Source organism: Leucopleurus acutus, assembly GCF_964270905.1.
Source record: "Leucopleurus acutus genome assembly, chromosome: 3".
NCBI classification, from domain to species: domain Eukaryota; kingdom Metazoa; phylum Chordata; class Mammalia; order Artiodactyla; family Delphinidae; genus Leucopleurus; species Leucopleurus acutus.
In genome coordinates this window covers 134,712,374-134,737,491 of record NC_139145.1, presented here as the reverse complement: position 1 = coordinate 134,737,491, position 25,118 = coordinate 134,712,374, and the positions used below count along the sequence as shown (strand labels likewise).

The window sequence follows — 25,118 nt, the reverse complement described above, 5'->3', positions numbered from 1 at the left end:
TGCTGGGCAGGCAGAGAAGTTGTGCACAGAGAAAGGGGGCGCCCATCAGAGGCTGGTGCAAAGGGCCTCTGGTACCTGCTGCAGCCTGGTCCACCAGGTGACTTCACTGGCAGGACAGGGCACTGGGGGCATTCTTAAGGAGCAGTCTGCTGTGTCCCCCCACAAAGGGGACTTATTGGAGGCCCTGGGCTAGGAGCACAAAGGTGCTGCAGGGCACCGCTCCCGTCTTGGGCCACTCGCCATGAGCCATCAGGAGTCTCTGGCCTGGGATGGTTTTTCTACCTCCTTCTAGGTAGCATTAGAATTTTTTTGTAAGGCACTTTTTAAGTACCTCTCAGTACTGCAAAACTATAACTTGAAGCAGAATTTCTTATTTTAGATGCACTCAAAAACTCCATGGAGATAAATGGCAGTAATAAAATGTACTACTTATTGCCAGATATGTAAAAGAAATCTCCCCACCAGAAAGCTGTTGAATCTCTTGACCCCTCTGTGAAAATCTAACGAACACATGGTAAAGACCCCGCCTCTCCTGGGAAGGCACTGCCTCTGTTGCTGCCACATTTATAGAGGTGGAAACTGAAAGAGGAAGTGGAGAGAGTCCATGTGCACTTATGATTGCTAAGGATGCTAGGTGGCAGGGGCCTTCAGGACACACCTGATGCTGTGTCCTGTATGTTGTCCAAACGCCACCTTTGGGCAAGGAGTAGGCCCTCCTGCCCCTGCACCCCAGGCCCCCAGGGCACCCCATCAGCTCCCTCCCACCCTTCTCCTGGCTCACCTTCCCAACCAGGGGCTCCCCGCCACGAGTTTTCATGTAGAAACTGTATTCTCCGTGTTAGTGGTTTTTAGAGTCTCTTAGCGTTTTAGAAACATTTCCTGATGGTGGTTGTGCTTCATTTTAACTAAAAATGGAATGCTTTCGCAGGGAAATTTTTATGACCAAATAATCTTTGGCCCTTTTTCTGACTGACTAATTACTTGAAACCATAAAACAAATATTTAGGATCTCCTCTGGAAAGCTCAAAAATTTAAGCAAGTCTTGATTTATTTGGGCCCCTGGGTTCTAGAAGGTGTACCTGGCCAGAAAGTTGCTTGTCTGAGAGCCAGAGAGGCTCACTGTGAATTCTACTTCTGTTGGTGCTTTTTTATCTGAGTGACCAAAAGTTTGGGGTAAGTCAGCATTTGATGCACGCTTGCTACTTCACTCGCATGCACTGGATGGATGACTGACATAGGAAGAGATCTTGTTCTATCTTGCCTGCCTGCTTCCGTTTGCTAAAAACTGTAACTTAGCAAATTATGGCAATTTGTTATCGTGTTAATTATAATAATTAAAGAGATTAATAAAATTACTGTTAAAAAAAATAAGTATTTGTGGAGTGAGGAAAGTTAGATAGGAAGAGGAAAGAAGATACGGGGGACGGGAAGGACAGTAGGGCTTTTCTTTTCCCAAAACTATTCTGACATATACCCTTCAAAAAATTATTTTAAAACCTAGCAGATCCTCTTCTTGCTGTAACTAGGTATTTGAACACAGGGATGTACAACTGAATTAAAATAGAGAACCTAAAGTTACTATGTTTCATTTCAAGCAGATCAACACTGATTGAAATGTTGTTTAGTAAACAAAAGTCCTTGCTAGTTTTGAATACCCAGGAAAATGCTATCCACCCACTTTTTTTAAATTGAAAGTTCTTTATTTTGATTTAACGTGGGACTTTTTTAATTGAAGTATAGTTGATGTACAATATTACATGTTACATGTGTACAGTATAGTGATTCATGATTTTTAAAGGTTATACTCCACTTGTAATTATTATAAAATACTGACTATATTTCCCATGTTGTATAATATACGCTTGTAGCTCATTTTATACATAATAGTTTGTACCTCTTAATCCCCTACTATCTTGCCCCTCCCCTCCTTCCCTCTCCCCACTGGTAACCACTAGTTTGCTGTTTATATCTGCAACCATACCCACTCTTAAAAGAATATTCATTTTCTGTTACTGCCGTTGTTTTAAAATCACTCACTGCAATAATATAAAGCAATTGGGATAAATGACCTTTGCCTCAGAGATGAACTCTTAAGCACTCTGGATTTGGGAAAAAGAGAATTGCTTTAAAACAGATGAGAGATTCAAACCATCAATGAGCTTGTTAAATCTTCTTGATTCTCATCCCCAGCATTTCTTCACAATTATGCATTTTTACGTTGGTTTATTCAAGACAACTTTTGTACAAAGAATTAAAATATGCATCACTTCTTACACAGCTCTTTATAATTTCAACTTTTTTAGCAACTTGTTTCATTATACTTGTGGCTCTCCTAGGTAACAAAGAAGCCAATTTGAAGAGCTTTAAAATCAGGAGCTGAAGATCTCACTTCTTGACACGGGAATCAAAAGAGAAAATTTTTGAAATTTTGAAAGTCTGCTTTATGAAACTGTTCAAAGTGGATCTTAAACACATAATTATTTACAATAAAGTTCAGTAAGAAGTGAGTACTTAGAAGTCAAGAAATGGAAAATATCCGCCTATGGGTATTTTCAAAGATGACCAATAAAGTTAGGCATTCCCCCCAAATAAAGTCATATTTGGGAGAAAAGTAAAACATCAGTAGCACAGGTATCTATTTCCCACACACTCAGGCTGCAAAAAACCTGCAGCCTGAATCCACAGAAATGATAGAGAACAGCTCCTCTTCAGGCTCATGAAGTTCTGTAATCCTGCCCACAGCCCAAGGTCAGCTCACAGGGGCCCTGAAAAAGTTAGGAAACCCAAAGAAGTCCAGGAATGATCAAATAATCCTATCTCAATGACCCAGTCTTTAAAACATGCATCTCGAAAACCCAACGAATCATGGGGAAAATCATGTTACATTAAGAGAAATAGTACTGGTGAACAACATAGATGTACAATATTTCTATGTGAAATAAAACAGAGAGGAAAAGAATTTCAATCACCACAAGAGGTTTTCTACCTCTAACACAATGACTTGAAAAACAGAACCAGGCACATTCAGGGAACATTCAAAATGACGACATTATCCAATAAATCAGCTCACTGCTCTGTCGTCTACAACAGGGGTCTCCAACCCTGCGGCCACTGTTAGGAAGCGGACCGCACAGCAGAAGGTGAGCCACGGGCGAGTAAGCAAAGCCTCATCTGACGCTCTCCATCACTCGCATTACCGCCTGAAGTAGCTGGCTGCAGTGATATACTAAAACAAGCCCCTCGGGCTTCCCTGGTGGCGCAGTGGTAGAAAGTCCGCCTGCCGATGCAGGGGACGCAGGTTCGTGCCCCGGTCTGGGAAGATCCCACATGCCGCGGAGCAGCTGGGCTCGTGAGCCATGGCCGCTGAGCCTGTGCGTCCGGAGCCTGTGCTCCGCAACGGGAGAGGCCACAACAGTGAGAGGCCCACGTACCACAAAAAAAAACCAAAAAAAACAAGCCCCTCCATCCAGTCTCCCCTGGTTTCCTTAAGTTCCTTAGGCCATGATCTGAATGGATGTTTATCAGCATGCCTGTCAACCACACGACAAAACCTGTTAGAAATCAGGGGTCAGTGAGCCAGTCGTCAGCATGCACTGCATACTGGCTCAGGTATCTACTCTGCAAGTAGCCAGTTATAGATGCAGAACACGAATGTCAATATAAAGGCGTACAATGGTGCGGGCTTTCCTCCTCGGATCTGAAAAGGGGGAAATCAAGGCCCGTTGCACGTAGTAGACGAGGAACATGGCCAGCAGGATGCAGTTGGGCCAGTGGTTGAGGCGCTCGGCCGGCGGGAGGGCAGCTCCTGCACCGCCTGACCCATCCGTGGAAAAACTGTCTTCCATGAAACCAGTCCCTGGTGCCAAAAAGGTTAGGGACCACTGGTCTACAACGTGCCGCCTCTCAAGAAACATTCGTAAGGGAAGAAGGGATAAGAGAGCTGGCCAATCACATGCTAGGAAAAAAGTTCTCACAAGCAGAAACTTGACTCTCAAACTGTTTGATTCCAACAAAAGAGAAGTTGAAAGTTCCAAACGAGTGTAATTCTACAGTAGGACCTCAGAAAACTTGCCCACTTAGTTTAAAGTAAGTTGGCTCATTTGGCCAAACTTACGTAACAGCTGTAGGCAGAATTGGCCTGAAGAGATGCGGGCCACCCTCTGCCATGCCAGGACCTTTCACCCCTATAAATCAGAAAGAGCTGCCACTTAACCCATCAACAAGCAGCTGCAATATCGTTAACCTAGTTACCCCGTGCTATGTTTATTAGGTGGAGGCAGAAAGATTTTTGAAAAGCTGGTATTGGAAAAATGAAGAATCAGAGTGAGAACATTTTGGTGACAACAGTACCACAAATCCTTGTTTTATAAAGAGAGTTCCAACGCAATAATGGCAAACACTTTTATCATGCTCATGGTACTAGTCTCTCTACTGAATGCTTTCTATATTTTAACTCAACTCTGAGTGGTAGGTACTATTATGCCCATTTCGCATATGAGGAAACAGGCACAGAGGCTGCACAGCAGGTAACTAACTGACAGAGCTAGAATGCAAGTGCAGGGAGTCCGACTCCAAGGTCAGTGCCCTTAAATGTTACTCTGTGTAGCCTCTCAGCCCAACCACTGACTTAGCAGCTACCTTGTGTACCTATGTCAGGCTCTGGGCACACAAAGAGGCCCACAACCCAGCCCTGCACTGTGAAACGCTGTGCTTTGTCCGGTAACAGAGACAGGAACCAAGGCCTGAGGCAGGGCTGTAGCTGGCCCATTAGCACCTCTGTGCCAGTGCACAATGGGGACCTTGGCAAGCTGGGCAGGGGCTGGACTGCAGGTGTGCTTGCCCCCTTGGCCAGGCACCTCCGTGCGGTGTCCCGTGAGCTTAACTGTCTACGGCAGCCCCAGGAGCAGCCCTGGAAGGAGCCTCAGTTCAGTTCTAGCAGTGGAAGACTTGCAAGAGAGAAGGCTTAAATTAGAGTAGGAGGGAAAAGGTGAACTCTCCAACCAAAACTTATTTCTACAACACGACGCTCCATGATCACTTTAACTAGACAGAAGCCAGGCTCACACACATCTCTGCAGCTTTATTAACAGTGCATCCGGATTACTATGCGATTGTTCCGGACATGTCACATGCAGGTTAGCTCACAGGCTGCCCTGACAAAACAGCCCTAAGCAGGCTGCCTTCACAGAACCAACTCCTGGTCCCAACAAGCTGCCCGTTACTAGCTTTCGGTCCAGTGGAAAGGTCTGGGCCGTCCTCGTCAGCTTCTGGACTCGGCAGCTCGAACCACCAGTTCTCTGCCCTGGGAGACTGGTGCCAGGGGCTTTGAGGGACCCAAACTCCAGGCACCCTCCAAGGAGATGCAGCCCGTGTGAGAGAGACAGATGTCCACAGTGCATCCCTTGAGAGAGCCCCGTCCCCTCACTCACTGGGGACCAGGACTCCTTTGCAAGTACAACCACTCTTAGTGGAAAAGTAGGCTGAGGGTCAGAAGAATCAGGTACTTGAGCTGTGGGTTTACTTACCTGAACCAGAACTCCCTCCTTGCAACACAACCAACTTGGGCCTCCCTTCTCCCATCTCCTTGACCAGGGAGCTGCTAGATCAAATTATTCTGGGAAAACATCCGCCTGACTGCACCATCTTCCAGATCACGGTTACCCTTACCCCACGCTGCTCTGTGTCTCCTCTCCAGCAAGCCAGTCTCGCGCAAGTCCATTCCCTCCCCAGTCTCTCCACAGAGCCCTCTGCCCTGGGGTCGTGGTGGTACAGGTCGGGATGTGGTGTAGTTAGTACGCATTAATTATGCATATTGGTTAGGAGGGAGGGCTTTGAAGCAAGACTTCCTGGGTTCAAAGCCTGACTCTGCCACTTCCTAGCTGTATGTCCTTCAACAAGTTGCTTAATCTTTCCATGTCTCAGTTTTAACATCTGAAAAACAGAAATGATACCTACCTCATAGGGTCCTTAGAAAGTGCCTGCCAATATAAACGCTGTGAAGGGGTTTTCGTTGTCGTTGCTATGATGACAGTAAGAGGGGGTGGCAGAGAAAGAGGTACCAGGCACTGTTCTGAAATACATGTATTATTTTAGTTAATCCTCACAACAAACCCAAGAGGTAGTTAGTTACTCCTACTCACCCCACTTTACAGAGGAGGAAGGTGAGGCGTTGAGAAGTTAAGTAACTTTGCCAAAGCTAGAGTGGTAGAGCCAGGCAGGCAGTTCAGCCCAAAGCCTGCGGCACTCAACCGTGAAACAAACTCCTCTACACCCACAGAACTTCGTTAAATGCCCCCCCCCACCTTGCTCAGTCCCTCAAGGTCACCTTCGAGGATCTCCAGGGCACTCCTCCTCCCCCACTCCTTTCAAGACTCCGGGCAATGAGCTCTAACATCTAGCTCTGTGTGCCTCTCCTTGTCAAGGACATTGGCCGACCTTCCCTCTTTCACTGAGGATTTCTGAATCTGCCTCAGCCTTTTGCTCCAGCCCAAGTCCTGCCCTGGTCCTGCTGACTTCGCCAGCCACAAGGATGCTATATCCAGCACCTGCGCTGTATTTCCTCTTCCACGTCTTAAGCTCCCCATCCTTCCCGCGGCCGCGCACCGCCACGCGCTGGAGACTCCCCTCCGAGAGCCACTCTGCAATCTTAAATTCATACATCCTATTGTCCCCTACAATGAACTTTCTCTCCCTCCAGTTTTCTGAACAGTTACTCCAAATAACTCCAATACTCCCACCGTTCATCCGCATCAGGACCACCCATCCTCGTATCCTCTACTTTCTACTCGCCCTTCCTTCCTTTCCACTAACTCAGAGCTCAAGACAGTCTATCACTTCAGCCATCCTCTTGCCAGTGTCCTAAATTCCTCTACCCCATTAACCACCCACTGACTCACCTTGGAAAAATCCCAACCTTTATCCATCTAACTGCCCACCTTCTTGAAACCAAGACCCAAACAGCTACAAAGTCTGTGTCCCTGGTCATCATGGCCCTCATTCTTCACTGTAGCTACTTCAGCTCAAACCCCTCCGCCACCATATTTCAGTCACGCTCAGCAAGATGACCTCACGCTCCACTTCATCGGCATTTAATCATCTCAAGTTCGGTCCCCTTTAGAAAGGAAAGCCGCCACTCAATGTCCCCTCCCCCTCCAGTTCCAGCCCTGGCCTTCTTCTCGTTCGTGGTGAAATTTCTAGACAGTCTCAACTGCAGCGGCATCATTTCGTCACTTCGCACCAGGCCTCTGAGAGCCTCTGGTCAAGGTCATCACTGACGCGAATCCAGCGAGCACCGTGCAGCCATTATCTTCCAGGATCTCTGGGCCACAGTTAACACAATTGGCCACTTCCTCCTCCTGGAAAGTCTCCCTTCTCAGCCCGCTCAGCAGGACACTCTCCAGGTTTTCTCCCAACCTTGCAGCTCTCTTTCCCTCTTGAGATTCCTTTCCTGTGGCTGATCCCACAAAAACTGCGTGCCTACTATGTGCCGGCCCTGGCCGAGGCACTGGGCTTCCTCGGGTTCTCCCCTCCCCACTCAGCACAACCCTCCCTGGGCGAGCTCAAACGTGGACGTGACCTTGGCTTCAGTTACCATCTAAGTGGTTTAGGGTGGTCAGACGTTATCCAGACCTGGGTTCAGATTCTGGCTCCACCACATCACAGGCATGACACAATTTCTCTAAGCCTCAGTTTTCTAATCTCTAAAAGGATATTGAGTTGGCCAAAAAGTTCGTTCGGGTTTTTCTGTTACGTCATATGGAAAAACCCGAAAAAACTTTTTGGCCACCCCAATAGTAATAAATCATGCATGAAAAATATGTAGCACTACGCCTCCCACCTGATGATTTAACAATATAGTGTATATATATGGCAAGTAACAATATTGTTTTTAACTACTCATCCAAGGCTCACCTCTCAGCTCCCATCTACTTACACGAAATCTCAACTTGGACTTCCCACAAGCAGTGCAAACTCCAGACTCAAAGTCCTCATCTTCCCTCTCCATGTGCTATTCCTTCAAGTGTCACCTATCACAGTACATGACCCATTTAGCCTCCCTGATGCCTGTCGTGGTCCTAAAACATGCCCGTAAATCCTCTGGCTTCCTCCCACCAAGAGGTGGTGTCTGTCTCCTGCCCTTGGCCCGAAGCATGCCTTTGTGACTGCCTTGATAAACAAGTGCAGTACAAGTGATGCTGCATGACTGCTGAGGTCAGGTTAGAAAGACCAGCAGCTTCCACCAGTTTCTCTTGGTACATGCACTCTTTGAGCCTTCCAGCTGGCAACGCCGCTCCCCTGAGTCCTCATGCAGAAAGACTGAGCGAAGAGAGATGCCGCAGGAGTTCACACTTTTCCAGCCCCCAGATTTGCATGTTCCCAGCCCAGATGCCAGACCAGTGTATGAAGAAGCCTCGAGATGCCCCCAGCTGCCATCTGACGGTAAGGTAATAAGGCATCCTGAGCAAGAACAATCTAGCTTATACTCAGAGAGACAAACAATAGCAAGATTTGGCAAAGATGTAGAGAAACTGGATCCCCATATACTGGCGGTGAGAATGTAAAATGATGTAGACACTTTGGAAAACAGGTTGGCAGTTCCTTAAAAAGTAAAGCCTAGAGTTACCATATGACCCAGCAATTCCACTCTAGGTATAACCCAAGAGAACTGAAGAGATATGTCCCCACAAAAACTTGCACATGAGCATTCATAGCAACATAATAGCCCAATAGTGGAAACAACCCAATGTCCATAAGTTGATAAATGGACCAGTAAAACGTGGTACACCCATACAAAAGAATATTATTAGGCAATAGAAGAAAATGAAGTACTGATATATATTAAAACATAGATGAATCTTAAAACATTTATGCTAAATGAAAGAAGTCAGATGCAAAAAGCTACATATTATATGATTCCCTTTATATGAAATGTAAATAAATGTCAGGATAGGCAAATCCATAGAGAGACACAAAGTAGATTAGTGATCGCCAGGGCCTAGGGAGTGACTGCTGGAGGGTACAGGAATTCTTTCTGGGGTGATAAAAACGTTCTGGAATTAGATGCGGTTGATGGTTGCACAACTTCATGAATATATTAAAAACCACTGAATTGTACAATTCAAAAGGGTGAGCTGTTATCTTGTAAATAACCTATAATGGAAAATAATCTAAAAAAAGAATAGATTTATATATATAACTGAATCACTTTGCTGTATACCTGAAACTAACATGATACTGCAAATCAACTATATTTCAATAAAATTTTTTTTAAAAGGGAAAAACAAGAACAGCCTAGCTGAACTCAATTTACCTCCAGATTCATGAGTAAAATACATGACCGTTATTAAGCCGCTGTTTTAAGGTACTCTGTTATTCAGGAATGGATAACCAGAATGATACTCAAACCAAAAACCTGAAAATTATCCCTAAAATCCCCTTTGGTCTCATCTTCTACATCCAATGACAAAATCCTGGCAATTCGCAAAGTGTTGCTTAAATCCACCTACTTTTCTGCATCCTTCCTGCCCCTACCTGGCTGTGAATACCATCATTTCATTCCTGAATCAAGACAGCATCTTCTTAACTGGTCTTCTTCCTCCAGTCTGGCTGCCCTTTCCAATCCTTCTCCACAGTGCAGCCAGATCTGACCATGTCACTCTAGGCAAACGTTAAAGGTTCCCACGATGTGACTGTAGAGGGACTCTGCAGCTCAAGTGTAGACACTGAGCCTGACTCTGCTCCAGCCACACTGAGCCCTTGGAGTTCCTTGAAGCGACGGAGTTACTCACCCCCAAGTCTCTGCACAAGCTGTTCCTTCACCCTGGCTCTGGCCCTGCCTGTCACTTGGCCAACTCTACTCAACTGCAATGTTGCAGATTAAAAATGGCTCCTCTGAAAAGCTCTCCTTGGCCCTCAAGTCTAAGTTTCCCTTTCATATACCGCATTAGTAACCTTTATTTCCCTCTGAATAGAATATGCCACTCCAAAACATAACTGCTTACTTTTCATCTCTACAAGAGTATAAGTTCCTTGAGGGCAGGCCAATGTCTTATTCACTTGTATATCCCTAGTGCCCAGGACAGCACCAGAACCTACAAGGCTTATAAAAAAAATTAGAGCTGTTTGAGTGAATGAATGATAATTCTGTAAAGGCAAATTTATGATCACTTAAAGAATTAGAAAGAATGGAAAAAAGAAGAAAGTTATTCCAAAAGGGATACAAGATAACTGAGAAAAATTTTGAAATAAAAGAAACATTTAGGATTATCTAATTAATCCCACCTTTTTATAGATGAAGAAATTTAAGACAATAACATTGACTGGTTTGCCCAAACCTCACACTTAGTTGTTTCAAAGCCAGGAATACAACCAGGTCAACCAACCTCCATAGTACCTCTTCAGCGTTTCAGGATTTTCAAATGAATCACACAACTCAATAATGTAGGAATTTCAGACTATGGCCAAGTAATTTCTCCAAATTAAAAAAATCCGCCTTATAATCCTCTTGTACTATATTGTTCTCATGCCTGAACACACGGATGTAGCTCTGGGCAACTTTACATTTCTTTAGCGTACACACTCATCAGAATAAGTAAAGGAGTGACAATGTAAAGACTTGGTGAGGATACGGAATAACTGGAACTCTTACACTACTGGTACATGTCTAATTGGTACAACCACTTTGGGAAAAGTTTGGTGGCATTTAGTGAATCTAAACATATGTATGCCCTGTGAACCTGAAATTTTACTTGATCCAACAGAAATGAGTGCTTATTTCCACCAAAACCATGCACAAGAATGTCTGTAGCAGCTTTATTCCAAATATCCCCAAACTGGAAACAACCTAAACGCCCATCAACAACAGAATGGATAGATTAGTAATAGTATATTCATACAATATTGCATTGCAACTAAAAGGAACAAACTACTGATTCACTCAACATGGATGGATTACACAGGCATGCTGAAAGAAATCACACACAAAAGAATACAAAGCTGTGATTCCATTTATATTAAGTTCAAAATCAGGCAAAACCAATCTATGTCAATACTGCCTGGGAAGGAACACAGAGAGCCTTCTGGGGTATTAGAAAGGTTTTACATCTCCACCTGGGGTGGTTACAAGACACAGGTACATATAAATTCATCTAGCTGTACCTTTAAGGCTGTACAAATTACTGTATGCAAATTACACTTCAATTAAAAAGAAGACAACAATTTGGTGAATAAAAAATTTGATTAGGGCTTCCCTGGTGGCGCAGTGGTTGACAGTCCACCTGCAGATGCAGGGGACACAGGTTCGTGCCCCGGTCCGGGAGGATCCCACATGCCGCGGAGCGGCTGGGCCCGTGAGCCATGGCCGCTGAACCTGCGCGTCCGGAGCCTGTGCTCCGCAAACGGGAGAGGCCACAGCAGTGAGAGGCCCGCGTACCGCAAAAAAAAAAAAAAAATATATTTGATTAGAAAAGAATAAGTGCACATCAGCTTTATGTAATACCTTATTTTCATGAAGTACAGTATAAACATTCTCATTCAACCCTTACAGCCCTATGTTAAAGTTTTTTTGCAAATAAGATTCTCATTTACTAGTCATAATTACTATCTTTAAAAATACCTGAATCAGAGAAGAAAAGAGGAAATAAAAATTAAGTGACAGTAAAAATTAACTTTAACATTCTTTTTGGGACTAGAAGTCCTAATATGAGTAATTTGCAGAACAGACAAAAAAACATGTTTTATCCAAGGTCAAGGACAAATCTTTTGTGCCCAGCTCTTAAAATGTACAAGAAAGTATGTGCTCTGACATAATGTTTAGTTACATTATTTCACAAAAATTGTACACTGCCATTTCTGGAGAGTATAAAAATCCCCACGGTGTCCCTGAAGGGCAGGGGGGTTGGGGGAGGGCAGAATCCAAGACATACACAAGGAGAAAGAGACAGACTCGTTGTATCTATACTTGCCCCCCTTCTGTTAATGCCATTATATTGAGTCATATGGACTCCTACACCAATCGGTACAGAAATTATAACGCGATTTTTTTAAAAACACACTTAATAATCAATAGTCATCACAGAGGCTCTGATGCTATCTGAATTTTTCAAATGAGGAAATTGTAGTTTGGATTAATTTGTCTTAGACCAGGTTCCCAGTATTTGGGGTTTTAGAAATAAGTACATTCTAAATATATACATACATACAAACCTGAGGATGGATAAGGATTGTCATCTTTTTATTCTAACAGGTAATAACATTTTGAGAGCGAGAGAGAGAGAGATACTATTGTTCACTATCATCAGAAGAGACAGCATATTCTAATATCTACACAAAGTTGGAAAGATATAATCTCATATTTTTAAGACTATAAAATAAATGTACAATGACTTTGTAACGCTCTGACTTTTCCTTTTTGCTATGGACCGACATTTGGAAAAGAACTCGTATTACTCAGGTAATAGGTGGAATATCTAGGAATCAAATACAGGACTTCAAACTTTTTCTTCTCTATCACAAAATAAAACACATACATATTAAGATTACGGATGTGTTACCAACCCTCATAATAACTGAGGCAGCTGGGATTACTCAATTTCTCCTGACCCTCAGTTTCATCAACCATAAAACAAGAATACAAGTTCCTACACCTTTCAGAGGGTCGCTGAAAAGACCAAACAAATGGTGAATGTATATTAAGTACTTCCTGCCGAACCTAGGACAGAGTAAATTTTCAATCAATATTAATTATCATCATTATCACCGTCTTTACTATTACATAACTTTGACTTAACAAACAGCAGCTGATTATATCCAGGCACGGTTTATTAACTTATTTAATCCATAAGTCAAAGCTTTAAGATGCAGGTACCTTTTGACCCTGCATAAAATCTACTAGAATATGATCATAAAAATACTCCACAGGATTAGAAACACTGCATGTAATAATCTCCCTTTTTGAGACCACCATGTACATTTGCATACTAAAGGCTGTACAATAAAGAAACTTGAACTTTGTTTGACCCAGTTTCCAAACTTCCTTGGCATTGAAACCTCTTTTTGAAACCATAGAACAATACACTATCACAAAAAATCCAAGAGTTTATATTGAATGTCCACTGCAGCATTATTTATAACAAAACATTAACAAAATAAAACAAAAATTTAAACAAACATAAAATATTCAATTAAAAGGTGATGTAGTTAAGAGAATTATGGTTTACGGGTATAATGCAGAAAATTAATGTTGCAGAAGAGAAACTGAAACATAAGTGTAAAAAGCAAGTTATAAAACTATATCTTCATTTATAATTCAGGATTGAAAAAATATTAATCGGATCTCTGTGGGTTGCTTCGATTACAGATATATATTTTTTCCATTGTGCTTGGCTGTGTTTTCCAAATTTCCTCACTAAGCTTTTACTTTAATAATAAATATGTTACCAAAATAATCTCATTTCTTACACAGGCAAGAATATATATGTACATGTGTTAATATGATTACAAAATGACTGCTCTAAACTGTAAAACAAACTGAATCATAAAAGACAGATATTCACATAAAATTTCATTAAACAATTTATATGATTCATCGTGTGGTACTAAAAACAAGTAAACACACACACGCAAAATCATGCCTCAAAACCAACACCTATTCTTTTCTTTGAGCTTCTCACAAAATCCAAATAAGATCTCTACATATAAAACCAGAAATGGTAATATCCAAACTAGAACTATGAAACAAATATCTACAGACACATACAATAACATTTGTTAACCTTAAAAACATTAGAGAAATTAAACAGGTTTCAAGAAGATAAGGATGGTCTGCTACAACTCCTTTAAAATTAACACACACAGAACAATACTATATATTGTCTATGCATACATGCAAATATAATAAAAATGCAAAAACACACAATGAGAACGATACCCACTAGCTTTGGGATAGTTGTCACCACTGAGAAGGACAGAGGAAGAAAGCAGGGGAGAGCAGAAGGCTTTCGCCTTAAAGTTTCTTTCTTTTTTTTTTTTTAAAGAACACCAGAGTTTTGAAGTTAAAATGGCAAAATGCTAACAACTTCAATCAGGGAGGTAGGTACACAGAAATGTGTTTTCTTATTTTCTGTACTTTTTCTAAATACTTGCATTTATTAAAAATAAAACTTTGAAAGAACTGTATTTTGCTTTAGCTCCTGACTCCATGTGCAGATTGATTAGGAACAGGTGTAGGCGTTCTGCGCCTCAATCAGTGGTCCTGGGATGGCTCCAGGCTGTCATCTGCTTCCTCCAGAGAGGCCAGAGAAGCAGCTATCTTGTTGAAAAAAGAACCCCCAGGAATCCTTCTGGGGGAGACATGGCCCCAGTTGCTAGGATCTAAGTCCTCAACCCTGAGAGAGGCAATCCAGAAGTCAGAACAATTCCCAGCAACGCTAGGTACAAAGGAACCTGATAAATGAGATGGTCCTGCAAATCCAACTTTTAGTTCCTATTTAGTTACTCTTAAAATCATGTGCTTTTGGCTGTGAGTCAAAGAGCAGAATGCCAATGCTTATGCACGGGGTGAAGGAGACAGTGGGTAAACAAGCGAAAGCAGAATCAGTGGGCAAACTCTCTCACCTTAAGGTACAAACACATGTACTTCCCCAACTGAAGCGGGGCTGTCTGAGTTCCCAGGAGGACTTCTCCCAGGTGACAGCAGCAATCAAGCGACCTCTCAATTTCCAGCCCTGTGCCCGAAACATGGCCCCACTCACTCATCCTCTCAACAACTATTAATTATTGCTAGGTTGGCAGTACTGAACCACGCTTACATGCATGGGCTTGGAATCCACCAAGCTAGGCTCGTAGCCTTGCCCTGACACTCCACTGGTTACGTGATCCTGGCCATTACTCCACCTCACAAAGCCTTAAGCTCCCTCTTTTCTAAGTCAGTATGTCTTGCGCCTAAGTCAGCAGTATCTGGTTAACAGGACTGTTGGGAGGATTAAATTGGGTGATGCAAGTGAAACACTTTGCACAGTACTTGGTATATAGTTCCTTATTTACCGGGCTCCAGACTCAATTCTGGTGATAAAAGGATGACCAAGATAGTCAGGGACCCTGCACTGATACATGTTACAGATTCAGTGATGAAAACGTTCGCAAAGTGCCCAAAATTAAGAGTTTCAAGATGGTAACCACAGAGCATTAAGCCAAGCATGGGGGCCCTTCTAAGCCACACGCCCACGAAGCCAGCCCTGCCGGAAGTAAATGTGCTCAAACACTTTGCTGATACTCAGAAATGAGGGTCAACAAGAACTGGGCTTCTTAGATTCAACCAAACACCAGAAGCATTTAGGGAGATGCCTGGGCAGAGCACAGCATAACGGAGGGACTGCAGGCTCCAAAATAAAAGCCCATCATTAACTCAATTTGTGAGAAGTATCAGCATTTGCTAACTAAAATGCAGTTACCAGACATTCCCTAAAAATCTTTTCTTCCTTCTAGTCTACCTCAAAAACAAACGCTTTGGAATTCATGTCATCAGGAGACTTTGCCCAACTGAAATCCATAAGCAAAAGGCTACTTGGGGCCTAGTGTCTGCTGGGCACAGACCCACTTCCCATCAGCCCTTGGTTAAGGAGCAGAGCAGACTTCAAATACACTGCCAAATAGATTCTGAGTCTCAGGGACTTCTGAGTCTTCAAAAGATGACTGGGGCTTGTGGCCCTGAAGGTGCCCTTGAAGTGACACTAGGGGGCAGAGTACCAGGGTGCCTGGAAACCCATTTGTGGTCACTTGATGCAACACTGGATGGTGAAGGCCACCTCAGTGCCCAGAGTCGGGAGGCTCAGGACACAACACAGTTCTCTTTCTATCCGGCCTTCTTCTTAACAGTCATGTAGCGGAGCCAAGTCCTCGAGCGCGTGGGAGCATCAGTCAGCCTGCTCCTGGCACCTGATTTCTTGACTCAAGAAGCAGCATGGTAATTACATGAAATACACTGTAAAAATTTCAACTGCATTCCAACAGCTTTAACACCAAGCTGGAAGGAATGCAGTGAAGAGGGAAGGCTCTGGGGCCACAATCCCAGCTAATTACTTGTTAGCTGTGTGAACTTGGTGAAATTACACAACCTCTCTGAGCCTTGGTTTAATGCATTACACGTGGAAAGCACTTACATTATCTGGCACCACAGCAAATGCTCAATAAATGTTAACTGATCTTACCCTCATAACTCCTATGCTTAATTCCCTCACCCCCCAGCATGCCTACAAGCACCTGGCTTAGGCGTCCTTCAGAATGCAAGCTCCCAGAGGGCAGGAATCACGTCCCCATGTGTCCTCTCTTGGGACTCGTTCTACAAGCCTGGAACAATAGAAGGTCGAGAACCAGAACTACTGTTTTATATCGCAGCTCCTGCTTCATCATCTGGATATTTTTAAAACTTTTTTGATAAGAGAACTGTTTATTGTGCTCCCATTATTTTTATCTTATGATTTGTTAATAAAAGAATATCTACGGGGCTTCCCTGGTGGCGCAGTGGTTGAGAGTCCGCCTGCCGATGCAGGGGACACAGGTTCGTGCCCCGGTCCGGGAAGATCCCACATGCCGCGGAGCGGCTGGGCCCGTGAGCCATAGCCGCTGGGCCTGCGCGTCTGAAGCCTGTGCTCCGCAACGGGAGAGGCCACAACAGTGAGAGGCCCATGTACCGCAAAAAAAAAAAAAAAAAGAATATCTACGTTACTGACTAATCCAGTTGCAGTTAAAATTTAAAAATATGTGGCTTATGTCATTATGTTACACATAGTCAGAACATACAAGTTATAATGTTCACAGTCATTCATGGTCGAAAACAGCACACTTTTAAGACAACAGAACATCAGATGAAGTCACAACTGTGCCTTCACTCCTCGTTTTGAATGGGCTCACTTACAACTTAGTAGAGCCTGAGAGCTCTGTGTACATCAAGAGTTTCTGTTCTTGGTTGGTTGATTCCTTGGTTTGTATCCTGCAAATGGGGATGGATTTGTGCTGATCCACCCACCTTCTCTCACCTGATCTTCCCCATTGACACAAATTTTTATAATGACAGGTATAGCCTGTGACCAAGAAACTAGACCACATTCATCAACCTATACTAGGAAGAAAACTAGAACCCTGGCCTTATTATATCCCAAACCCAATACAGACACGCAATGATCATTATCTGACAATTAGCATCCAAGACTAATGAAGCACTTTTAGTTGTCACATTTTCAGGCCTAGCTTGCATTTTAGTTCACAGTGAAACAAAGAAAAACACATGAGAGAGAAACCTACCAGCAACCCAAGCAGCAGAGAGAAACCTACCAGCCAGCCAAGGAGCACATCAGAGGCAGCCTCCTCCCCCTGTGTCTACCCAACTGTCCTGCCACAGGTTCCTGTAGAGCCACCTGCCTGCCAGCCCTACAGCCAAGGGGATCCCAGCTGGGGGCTCATCGGCTCTGACTTTCAGGGTCATGCACAAAGCAGGGGCCCCATAAATATTTGTTAAATGGATTAAAGAAAATATCCGAAGGTGGCTTTTATTTTTATAGGTTTTAAACAATCCTCAAGAGAGTCTTGTGACTTCCTGCTTGCTGATGACACTCTAAATCTTTCCATATCCTGAAGCTAATTTAAAAGGTAGTCCAGGGACTTCCCTGGCGGTCCAGTGGTTAAGACGTCACCTTCCAAAGCAGGGGGGTACGGGTTCGATCCCTGGTAGGGGAGCTAAGATCCCACGTGCCTTGGGGCCAAAAAACCAAAACATAAAACGGAAGCGATATTGTAACAAATTCAATAAAATGGTCCACATCAAAAAGAAAAAACTTAAACAAAATAAAATAAAAATTAAAAGGTAGTCCATTATTTACCACTGAACGGTAACAGTCATTCCACAGGAGGTGTAAGAATAATATCAGCAACTTAACCACATTATATTGACATTCTACATCTGAAAAGCAACGTGCTGTGTATAAATCACTTTCCTTCCATTGTCTCATGTAATCATCAACGGCACTACACAAAGCATAAGAAATTTTATTGCTGTTATTTTGATGGCAGAAGGGGGGGAAAGGTAAAATCCAGGCCAATGAACATGAATCGGTACACAAAGAATATTAAACCGAAAGGAATCCAGAAGTTGATCTTATCCAACTTTCCAGGAAAACATGGTAGACACGTTTTCCATTATAACTTGACTATTTTCTCCTACCATATTCAAAAAGCTCCACACGTTGTCTTACTAATTCTACCTGTAAGAAGAGAGACAGAAAGAAAGATGCTGGTACTGCCCTTTGAACAGCAGCAGAATCTTTACCTACAGACCTGACAGGTGTGCACATGGCCTTTAAAGCCCATCCTGAAATTGGGAAAAAGGTATGTGGCCTGCCAAGCAGATTCCCTCGTCAACCGGAAAACCAAGATTTTTTATATTAAATGGCCACCCAGCCTAAACAAATAATATCTTGATAATCTTAAAGTTAAGAGTAAAAGATACATTTTGCATTCCCCAGAGCAAAACACCTAATCCAAACAGATTTTATCTTGTCTTACTTTAGAAGCTGGACAGAAAAGAAGAATTGTCCCTTCGGTCTCATATTCATTCAACTCAACAAATAAAGACTGGACACAGGGCGATACATATAATTATTTAGGATAAGCAAGTTACCATTATTTCCCTAAACTGAAATCAATGAAAACCCTATCCACCTTATTTGTCCCCTCTAATTGAGAGCACTTCTTTTAAGTTAAAAAAAATCAACAGCAGCCTCTAAGATCAGAGAGCTTCATCAATTGTTTTAATAACCGCAATCTTAATGAAAGCTGTTAAAAACAGCACATCTACGTTTCTCTCATTTCTCTTCCTCTCCTCCAAATGAAAAAGGTTAAATGATGACATCCAGCCTAAAGAACAATGCATACACACACACAGCTCCCTCTTCCAGCTTCCAACAGCAACAATAAGAAAGTCAAACACCAATTAAAAAGAAAAAAAAAAGAAAAGATGGCACACAAATTATTCCTGTCAAGTGATACACAAGGTACTTACTCTAGTCCACAAGCTCAACAAAAGCTGAAGAGTTAAACTCTCGGAATGAAAGGAGCATATTTTCTCTGGAAAATAGGTAAAAGGACTTGGGAACTGATTTTTAAAATAAGATCCCAGACAGAGTCAATGAAATTGATTTTCATTTTTTAGAAACTGGTTTTTAATAAACACCATATAAACATTATGTACGAGCAAATGAATCCGTCTGAAAGGCAAGAAGAAAGGAATGGTGTGTGGAACATCATTTTCTCTGAGAGCTGATAAGCAAAACGTAAACACAGAAGACCACCTGAGGAGGGTTTCTTCTTTTAAACTTAATGTTTAAGGATTTCCTTAAGTCTTTTCACAGCGGATATTTGGCATACTCATAAGAACGGACTTATTTCCTTTAAGAGTTTTTTTCTCACCGCCAGTGATGAGCCAAGTGATTTTTATGGGGCTGTTTCACTGCACTTGTGGATTTTTTAAAAAGCATAGATAAGGTGACAAAATAATGATTTTTCAAAAACAGGGTGTATGGGGGCATGGCAGGTACAACAAAAAGGCCATGTCGAACTTGGGGCCCATTGATTCTGACACAAAACTGTTAGGAAACTGACAAAGAAATAATCTGCTTTTAAGGTAATCTAGAGCCCCACAAACATTCCTCCACCCACCCTTAGACTCTCCATCAGTAAATTAACCTGAGTAATTAAACAGTCTTCCAATTTTTTTCCCCATGCAATTTGCAAATTTAAAACTCACCCAGTAAATAAAATAATAAAATACCAGAACAACTTGAGTTCCTTTTTAGAAACTACTTAAGAATCCAAAATTAGCTTTCAATAATATAGGTAAGGGCAGCCCCTTCCAATTAGGTAATTATCCTCAACTTTGGCTTTAATTCAGGCAGACTGCAAGACAAAGCCATGGTACTGTACTTGATAAGACAAGCTACAAAATAATCAGTTATTTAATTCAGAAAATAATCTTTAAGAAACATCCAACAACTCTCTTAACCTACATTGCACTTTGTATTTTAAAGAACCTCCTAATCAGATAACCCCCTTCACAGGCTCCCTTTATGGGCAGATAATGTCCCTTTATCACAGAGATAGAGGAAGTTACTGACATCAACAAATGAACCAAACAGAATTTGAACTCAGAATTTTTGACTCCCCTCCATTCACAAGGTCATGCATTAACTGCAATAACCACCCCTCCCCACAAGACCACCAAACCAGGAACCTTCAGGGGAAATAAGCCCAAATACAAAATAACATTACAAAACCAGTCCTCGTCCAGCGTTTCTTGACTAGGAAAGCATTCACAGTCTTTCTTAGTACAGAATTAAGTGTAATTCCTAGAAGGCACTGGCAAATCTCTGCCAAGCCAATCTGCAGAGAGAAACCAACTGCCTGTGTTCAACAAGATGAAGGGACGGTCAATGTTTTTTAACCATCTACTTCAACTCTGCATTGCAATAGCGGTTCCAGCTAACAAGGTAAACCTGGTCATTGTTTAGATCGAACACAGCCAGGGTCAATGAGGATCCCCGTGAACACAAACATGCAGCTGTGGGGAAATAATTTCTGGAACAATACATGGTTCTTGCATAATTACACAAACACACACACACAAAACAAGTGCTTTTTAAAGTAATGTTCAGCCCCAGCATTGTGCTGACACTTTTCCCACCTAAACTTCTCAGCGTAAGCCTGGCCTAAAAAAGCACAGGTGGGGTCCAATTCGTGCACAGGGTAAAAGCGGCGTGCATCCAAGGCAGGAACGGTGAGGCAATGCCTGCCGCTACCCAGTCCCTTCTACCCAGGCTGCGATGTAGATTAGTCCCGTCTACTTTATGGTAATGTGCTTTTAAAACCTCGCGGCGACCGAGGTCATAGCTTTAGAGATCTAATAACAACCAAATGACCGGACCTGCCGGGCACTTAGTAAGCCATTCTGGTTATGGCTCTTTAATAGTACCTGGAGTTCTGCTAAAGGGAGAGGGGGAAACTCCTGCTTCCCGGGAAAGAAAAGTCCTCTGCGGGAGCGCAGAAGGAAGCAAGGAACCCGAACGCGGGCGGGGGACGCCCAGCCGCCGCGGCCCCATCTCTCCGGGAGCGCCCGCGCGCCCCTCGCCCCACAGCACATCTGACCCGGGCCGCACCTTTACCTGTCAGCTCCACCACCCCCTCGGAGCTGCGGCCCCGCCGTCTCAGCTGCCGCCCCTCCGAGTCCCGGCACAGCTCTAGAGCTTGCTGCGGGAGAAAGAACCCCAAAGGCATCCCATCCCAAAGAAAGAAAGCAAAAAGGCTCTTCCTCCAGGCGGAGGGACATCAGGCACGTCGGAGTCCGAGAGGCGACACGCCACCCCTGCCCCGCACCTACCAGATAATCCATGTACAGAAACGCCTCAGTTATCCGGAGATCAGACATCCGGCAGCCTAGAGCATCCGGAACGGCTCCGAACCCGGAAAAAAAAAAGCAGCGTCTCCGGCTGCGAGCGAACAGCCCCTGAAAAAGCCAGCAACAACGAAAATAGCCGAGAGCAGCCGAGGAGCCGAAGATTACACAAGGGGCGCGGCGATTGGCCGGATGGGCGGGCAGAAGGAAAAGAGAGCGCTCATTGGCTGTATCGCCTATAAAAGGCAGGCCGCTGCGGTGGCTGGGGAGAAACGCGGGAGCTGCCGGGCTGCAGATTCCTGTCAGGAGGGCTGAGGGGGCGGGGGCTAGGGCGGCGCGGGCGGAAGAGCGCGAGGGGAAAAACGGAAAATCAGCTGGTGCTGTTGCCGCCCGAATTCTGTGTGCCTCCGTGGTCTCCAAGTTGGGTAAATCGGAACCGAGCTGTGCACCAGTGCGAGAGAGCCTTAGTGTCTCCTCCCATCACCCAGTAGGAAGCTCGCACTGAAACGTGGGAGGCGTAGTAGCCACAGATACTTGATGCCATTCTCCTGAGCGATTTCCTGAAGGCCCTGTGGCCTCGAGACTGCAGGGCAGGGATGGTTGGAATGTGTAAGAGGGTACTCTGAACAAGCAAGCATGTGACTCGGGGGTGGCCCCTCCCCTCCTTCAGGATGTGAAGCAAAGGCGGACAGCTCCAGCCTGATGTCCCTGGGGGTATACAGAAGCTAGTCGCGGTCAGAGGTAACCCAGGAGAGTCCCTTTCAACAAGACGCTAGATTGCCCCAGAAGAAGCCACTCTCCACCGATGTGAAAGGGAAAAAAAATTTGAGGGACTCTGCATAAGTCGGTTATAGACTTGAGACTCTCAGGAAGCATCAACTGGTCAGTTCTTTGTGCGCTTTGTGTCCTACACTGTGCACAAATCTATTGCCCCTGAAGAAAATGAGCCATACAATAAGCGATCTGAAAAGACCCGAGTAACACTGTTTGTGACCCGATGTCATCATAAAAATTAAAGGTATCTATAAGCAGGTGCACTTGAGATGTGTATTTCCTGGTAAATAATGTGGAAATTAGCATTGGGGTTTCAATATTGCATTTGGCTGCATTTGGCGAAAAAGCCTGGATCAGACAAGAATCAGGATAAGATCACCCAAGCCTCTAGTTTTTGAAGATTTAGGCTATGAACAACTAGCAATGCCAGACACACCTGTCTTATCAGGCTCAGGTGACTGAAGTGTGCTTGCCCACCCCTCAGCGTTTGAGGAGGATGAGGGATTGCTCTCACCGGTGTTAATAATTAAGGCTTCCATACAATAACCTTTCAAGAGTCAAACTTCATCAACTATCTTTCTGAAGAGGCTGCCTGCCTGTATAAATGTTGTTTTAGGGGTTGAATTTTTATTTTCCCCCAATTTAGCACCTTCCTCTTTTGTATCTTCAGGAACAAATTTCCATAAAATAAGCCTACCTGGGGCTGCCGAAACAGTTCTGTGAGACAACAATGGAATTCACCCTAGATTTGCAGATAACCCAGAAGGAAGGGTAGCCCTTTAGAGGGGGCTCCAGATTGGTGAGCCCCATGATTTGGGGGAACTCATCTCTCTGAACCTGTTACCTCAGCAGCAAAATGAGAATAATTATAGCCAGAAAGTCTTTTGAAGGAATTAAAAGCCTATAAGTATACACACACTTAGTAGAGAGCTTGATTTTGTTAATCAATTTACAGACAAGTGTGTGTGTAAATAAATTATACTTCTGAAGAAATTACAGTGAGTTTTTATGCAGGAGCTAACTAGACTCAATAGCATCAAGCCATTAGATCCTACTTTAATTGGTATTGACATGATGTTTGGTTTAGGTTAGAACACACGTAGGTTTGGAAGAGATTTTTGACCTGGATTATGGAGATGATGATCTACCACAAACCTACAGCACAACTGGTTGAAACTAATTGCAGAAGTTAAAGGCCTCTCAAAGCTGCTAGCAAAAGTAATTCAAATAGACAAGGAAGTGTTTGATATTTTTCCTTTCTCTCTATGAATTAGCATATCACAAATAAGATAAAGGGTTTTAGTTAGCAAAGAGACACCTTTTGGTCCACTGTCTTACTGATAAGTGATGTCTTGACTACTGTCAAGTGAGGCTCTTGAAAGGCCTGTGAGTTTCTATGCAAGGGAAGATGACCATTCAGGAGCAGTTGGCTTCTGCCTTTCTTTAAAAGCTAAACTTAGGGCTTCCCTGGTGGCGCAGTGGTTAAGAGTCCGCCTGCTGATGCAGGGGACACGGGTTCATGCCCGGGTCCGGGAAGATCCCACATGCTGCGGAGCGGCTGCGCCCGTGAGCCATGGCCGCTGAGCCTGCGTGTCCAGAGACTGTGCTCTGCAACGGGAGAGGCCGCAACAGTGAGAGGCCTGCGTACTGCAAAAAAAAAAAAAAAAAAAAAAGCTAACCTTAGTAAAGAAAAAGAATCCTCAACAGAAGGTCATCAGGATAAACATAGTTCATGCTACCTCTAAGAATGAGTAAGCAGGGAAATGAACTTTTCAAGGAAAAGTTCCAAAGGCTACACCGTAGTTCTCACCCTGTTCCACACCATTTGCATATTCATTCTAACTGGCACCAAGGAAAACTTTGTGTTCAGTGTGATGTATTAAAAGAATCTTGTCTTTTGGAAAAGGATCCTTGTAAAAACCCAAGGCTTCAGAACTCCATGTGGAGCACATTTTCTCAATTGTTGTTAATCTTCTGGGGAGTTAATGTGTGCGCCCTTGTGCAGAAGAAAGAGGCTAATTTATGTTGGTATGAACAGATAATACACTGCCTACTACATGAAGCTGTGGTCTTATGTGATAGTTGGTAGCAGTAATCACCCCAATGCATGATTTGAAAAAAAGCTTGGAGAGGTTAGAATGAATTCATTCAACCTACCCCACTATGTGCCAAGTAACAGGCTGCAGTGTTGAATAAGGATTTCCTCAAGGTAGTACTGCCTTTGCTCTCAGTAGAAAGGACCCTCTTCCAGATGCCTAGAAAAACATGTATAAACTCATGAGGTAGTTACATTACTACACAGGTTCTGAAGAAAGAGGCCATCGCTGCTGCTTGTCAAGAGCAAGGAGCAATTCTTTTGACAGTCTGCACTCCACAATTCCATATATATGGCTAGCTAGCCACAGTTCAAGGAAATTTTTGTTAAAGTGTTACTTGTAGGAAACAAAAACAAATGCATTTTTGCAACTTGGTCTCCCAAATTCTACCATCCAGAATGACCAATATATCAGTGGCTATTCCCATCTACTTTTTTTTGTTCATTTCTATGATATATAATAACTTGCAGAAGAATACTGTCTTTACTAGTTTTATCATGCACACTCACTTCATATATTAAATTCACCATATCATGAAACTCTATAAATGTTTAATGGCTATATAAGACTATTGTATAAATGTACTATGTTGACAAATCCTCTTAGATATTACTGCTATAAACATTGCAGGGAATGTTTGCTTATAAACTCACGCACATCTCTTTATCCTAGACGTAATTTCTTGCAATGGAATGACTGGTACAAAGAGTATGTGAGCATTTTTAATACTCATTTTTGTACTACCTTCTGGTCTTCTTTCCACTACCCCAACTCCAAAGTAGGGAGTGCTTATCTTGCTTCATTGTTGCCTT

The 25,118-nt window shown here is 43.3% G+C and overlaps 1 protein-coding gene across 2 annotated transcripts in view; it reads right to left on the bottom strand.

The window, feature by feature from the left end:
* The window catches only part of ARL15 (ARF like GTPase 15), a 417,783-nt gene extending 396,266 nt beyond the window's left edge, over positions 1-21,517 (bottom strand). For both annotated transcript variants that reach the window (XR_014326122.1, XM_082836809.1), the window contains exon 1: positions 21,422-21,517. Coding sequence is in view for 1 of the 2 variants with exons in the window: in XM_082836809.1 (XP_082692935.1) it covers positions 21,422-21,469 (48 nt within the window). In the remaining variant the exon portion in view is untranslated. The remainder of the gene's footprint in view (positions 1-21,421) is intronic.
* Between the last annotated feature and the right edge of the window lie 3,601 nt (positions 21,518-25,118).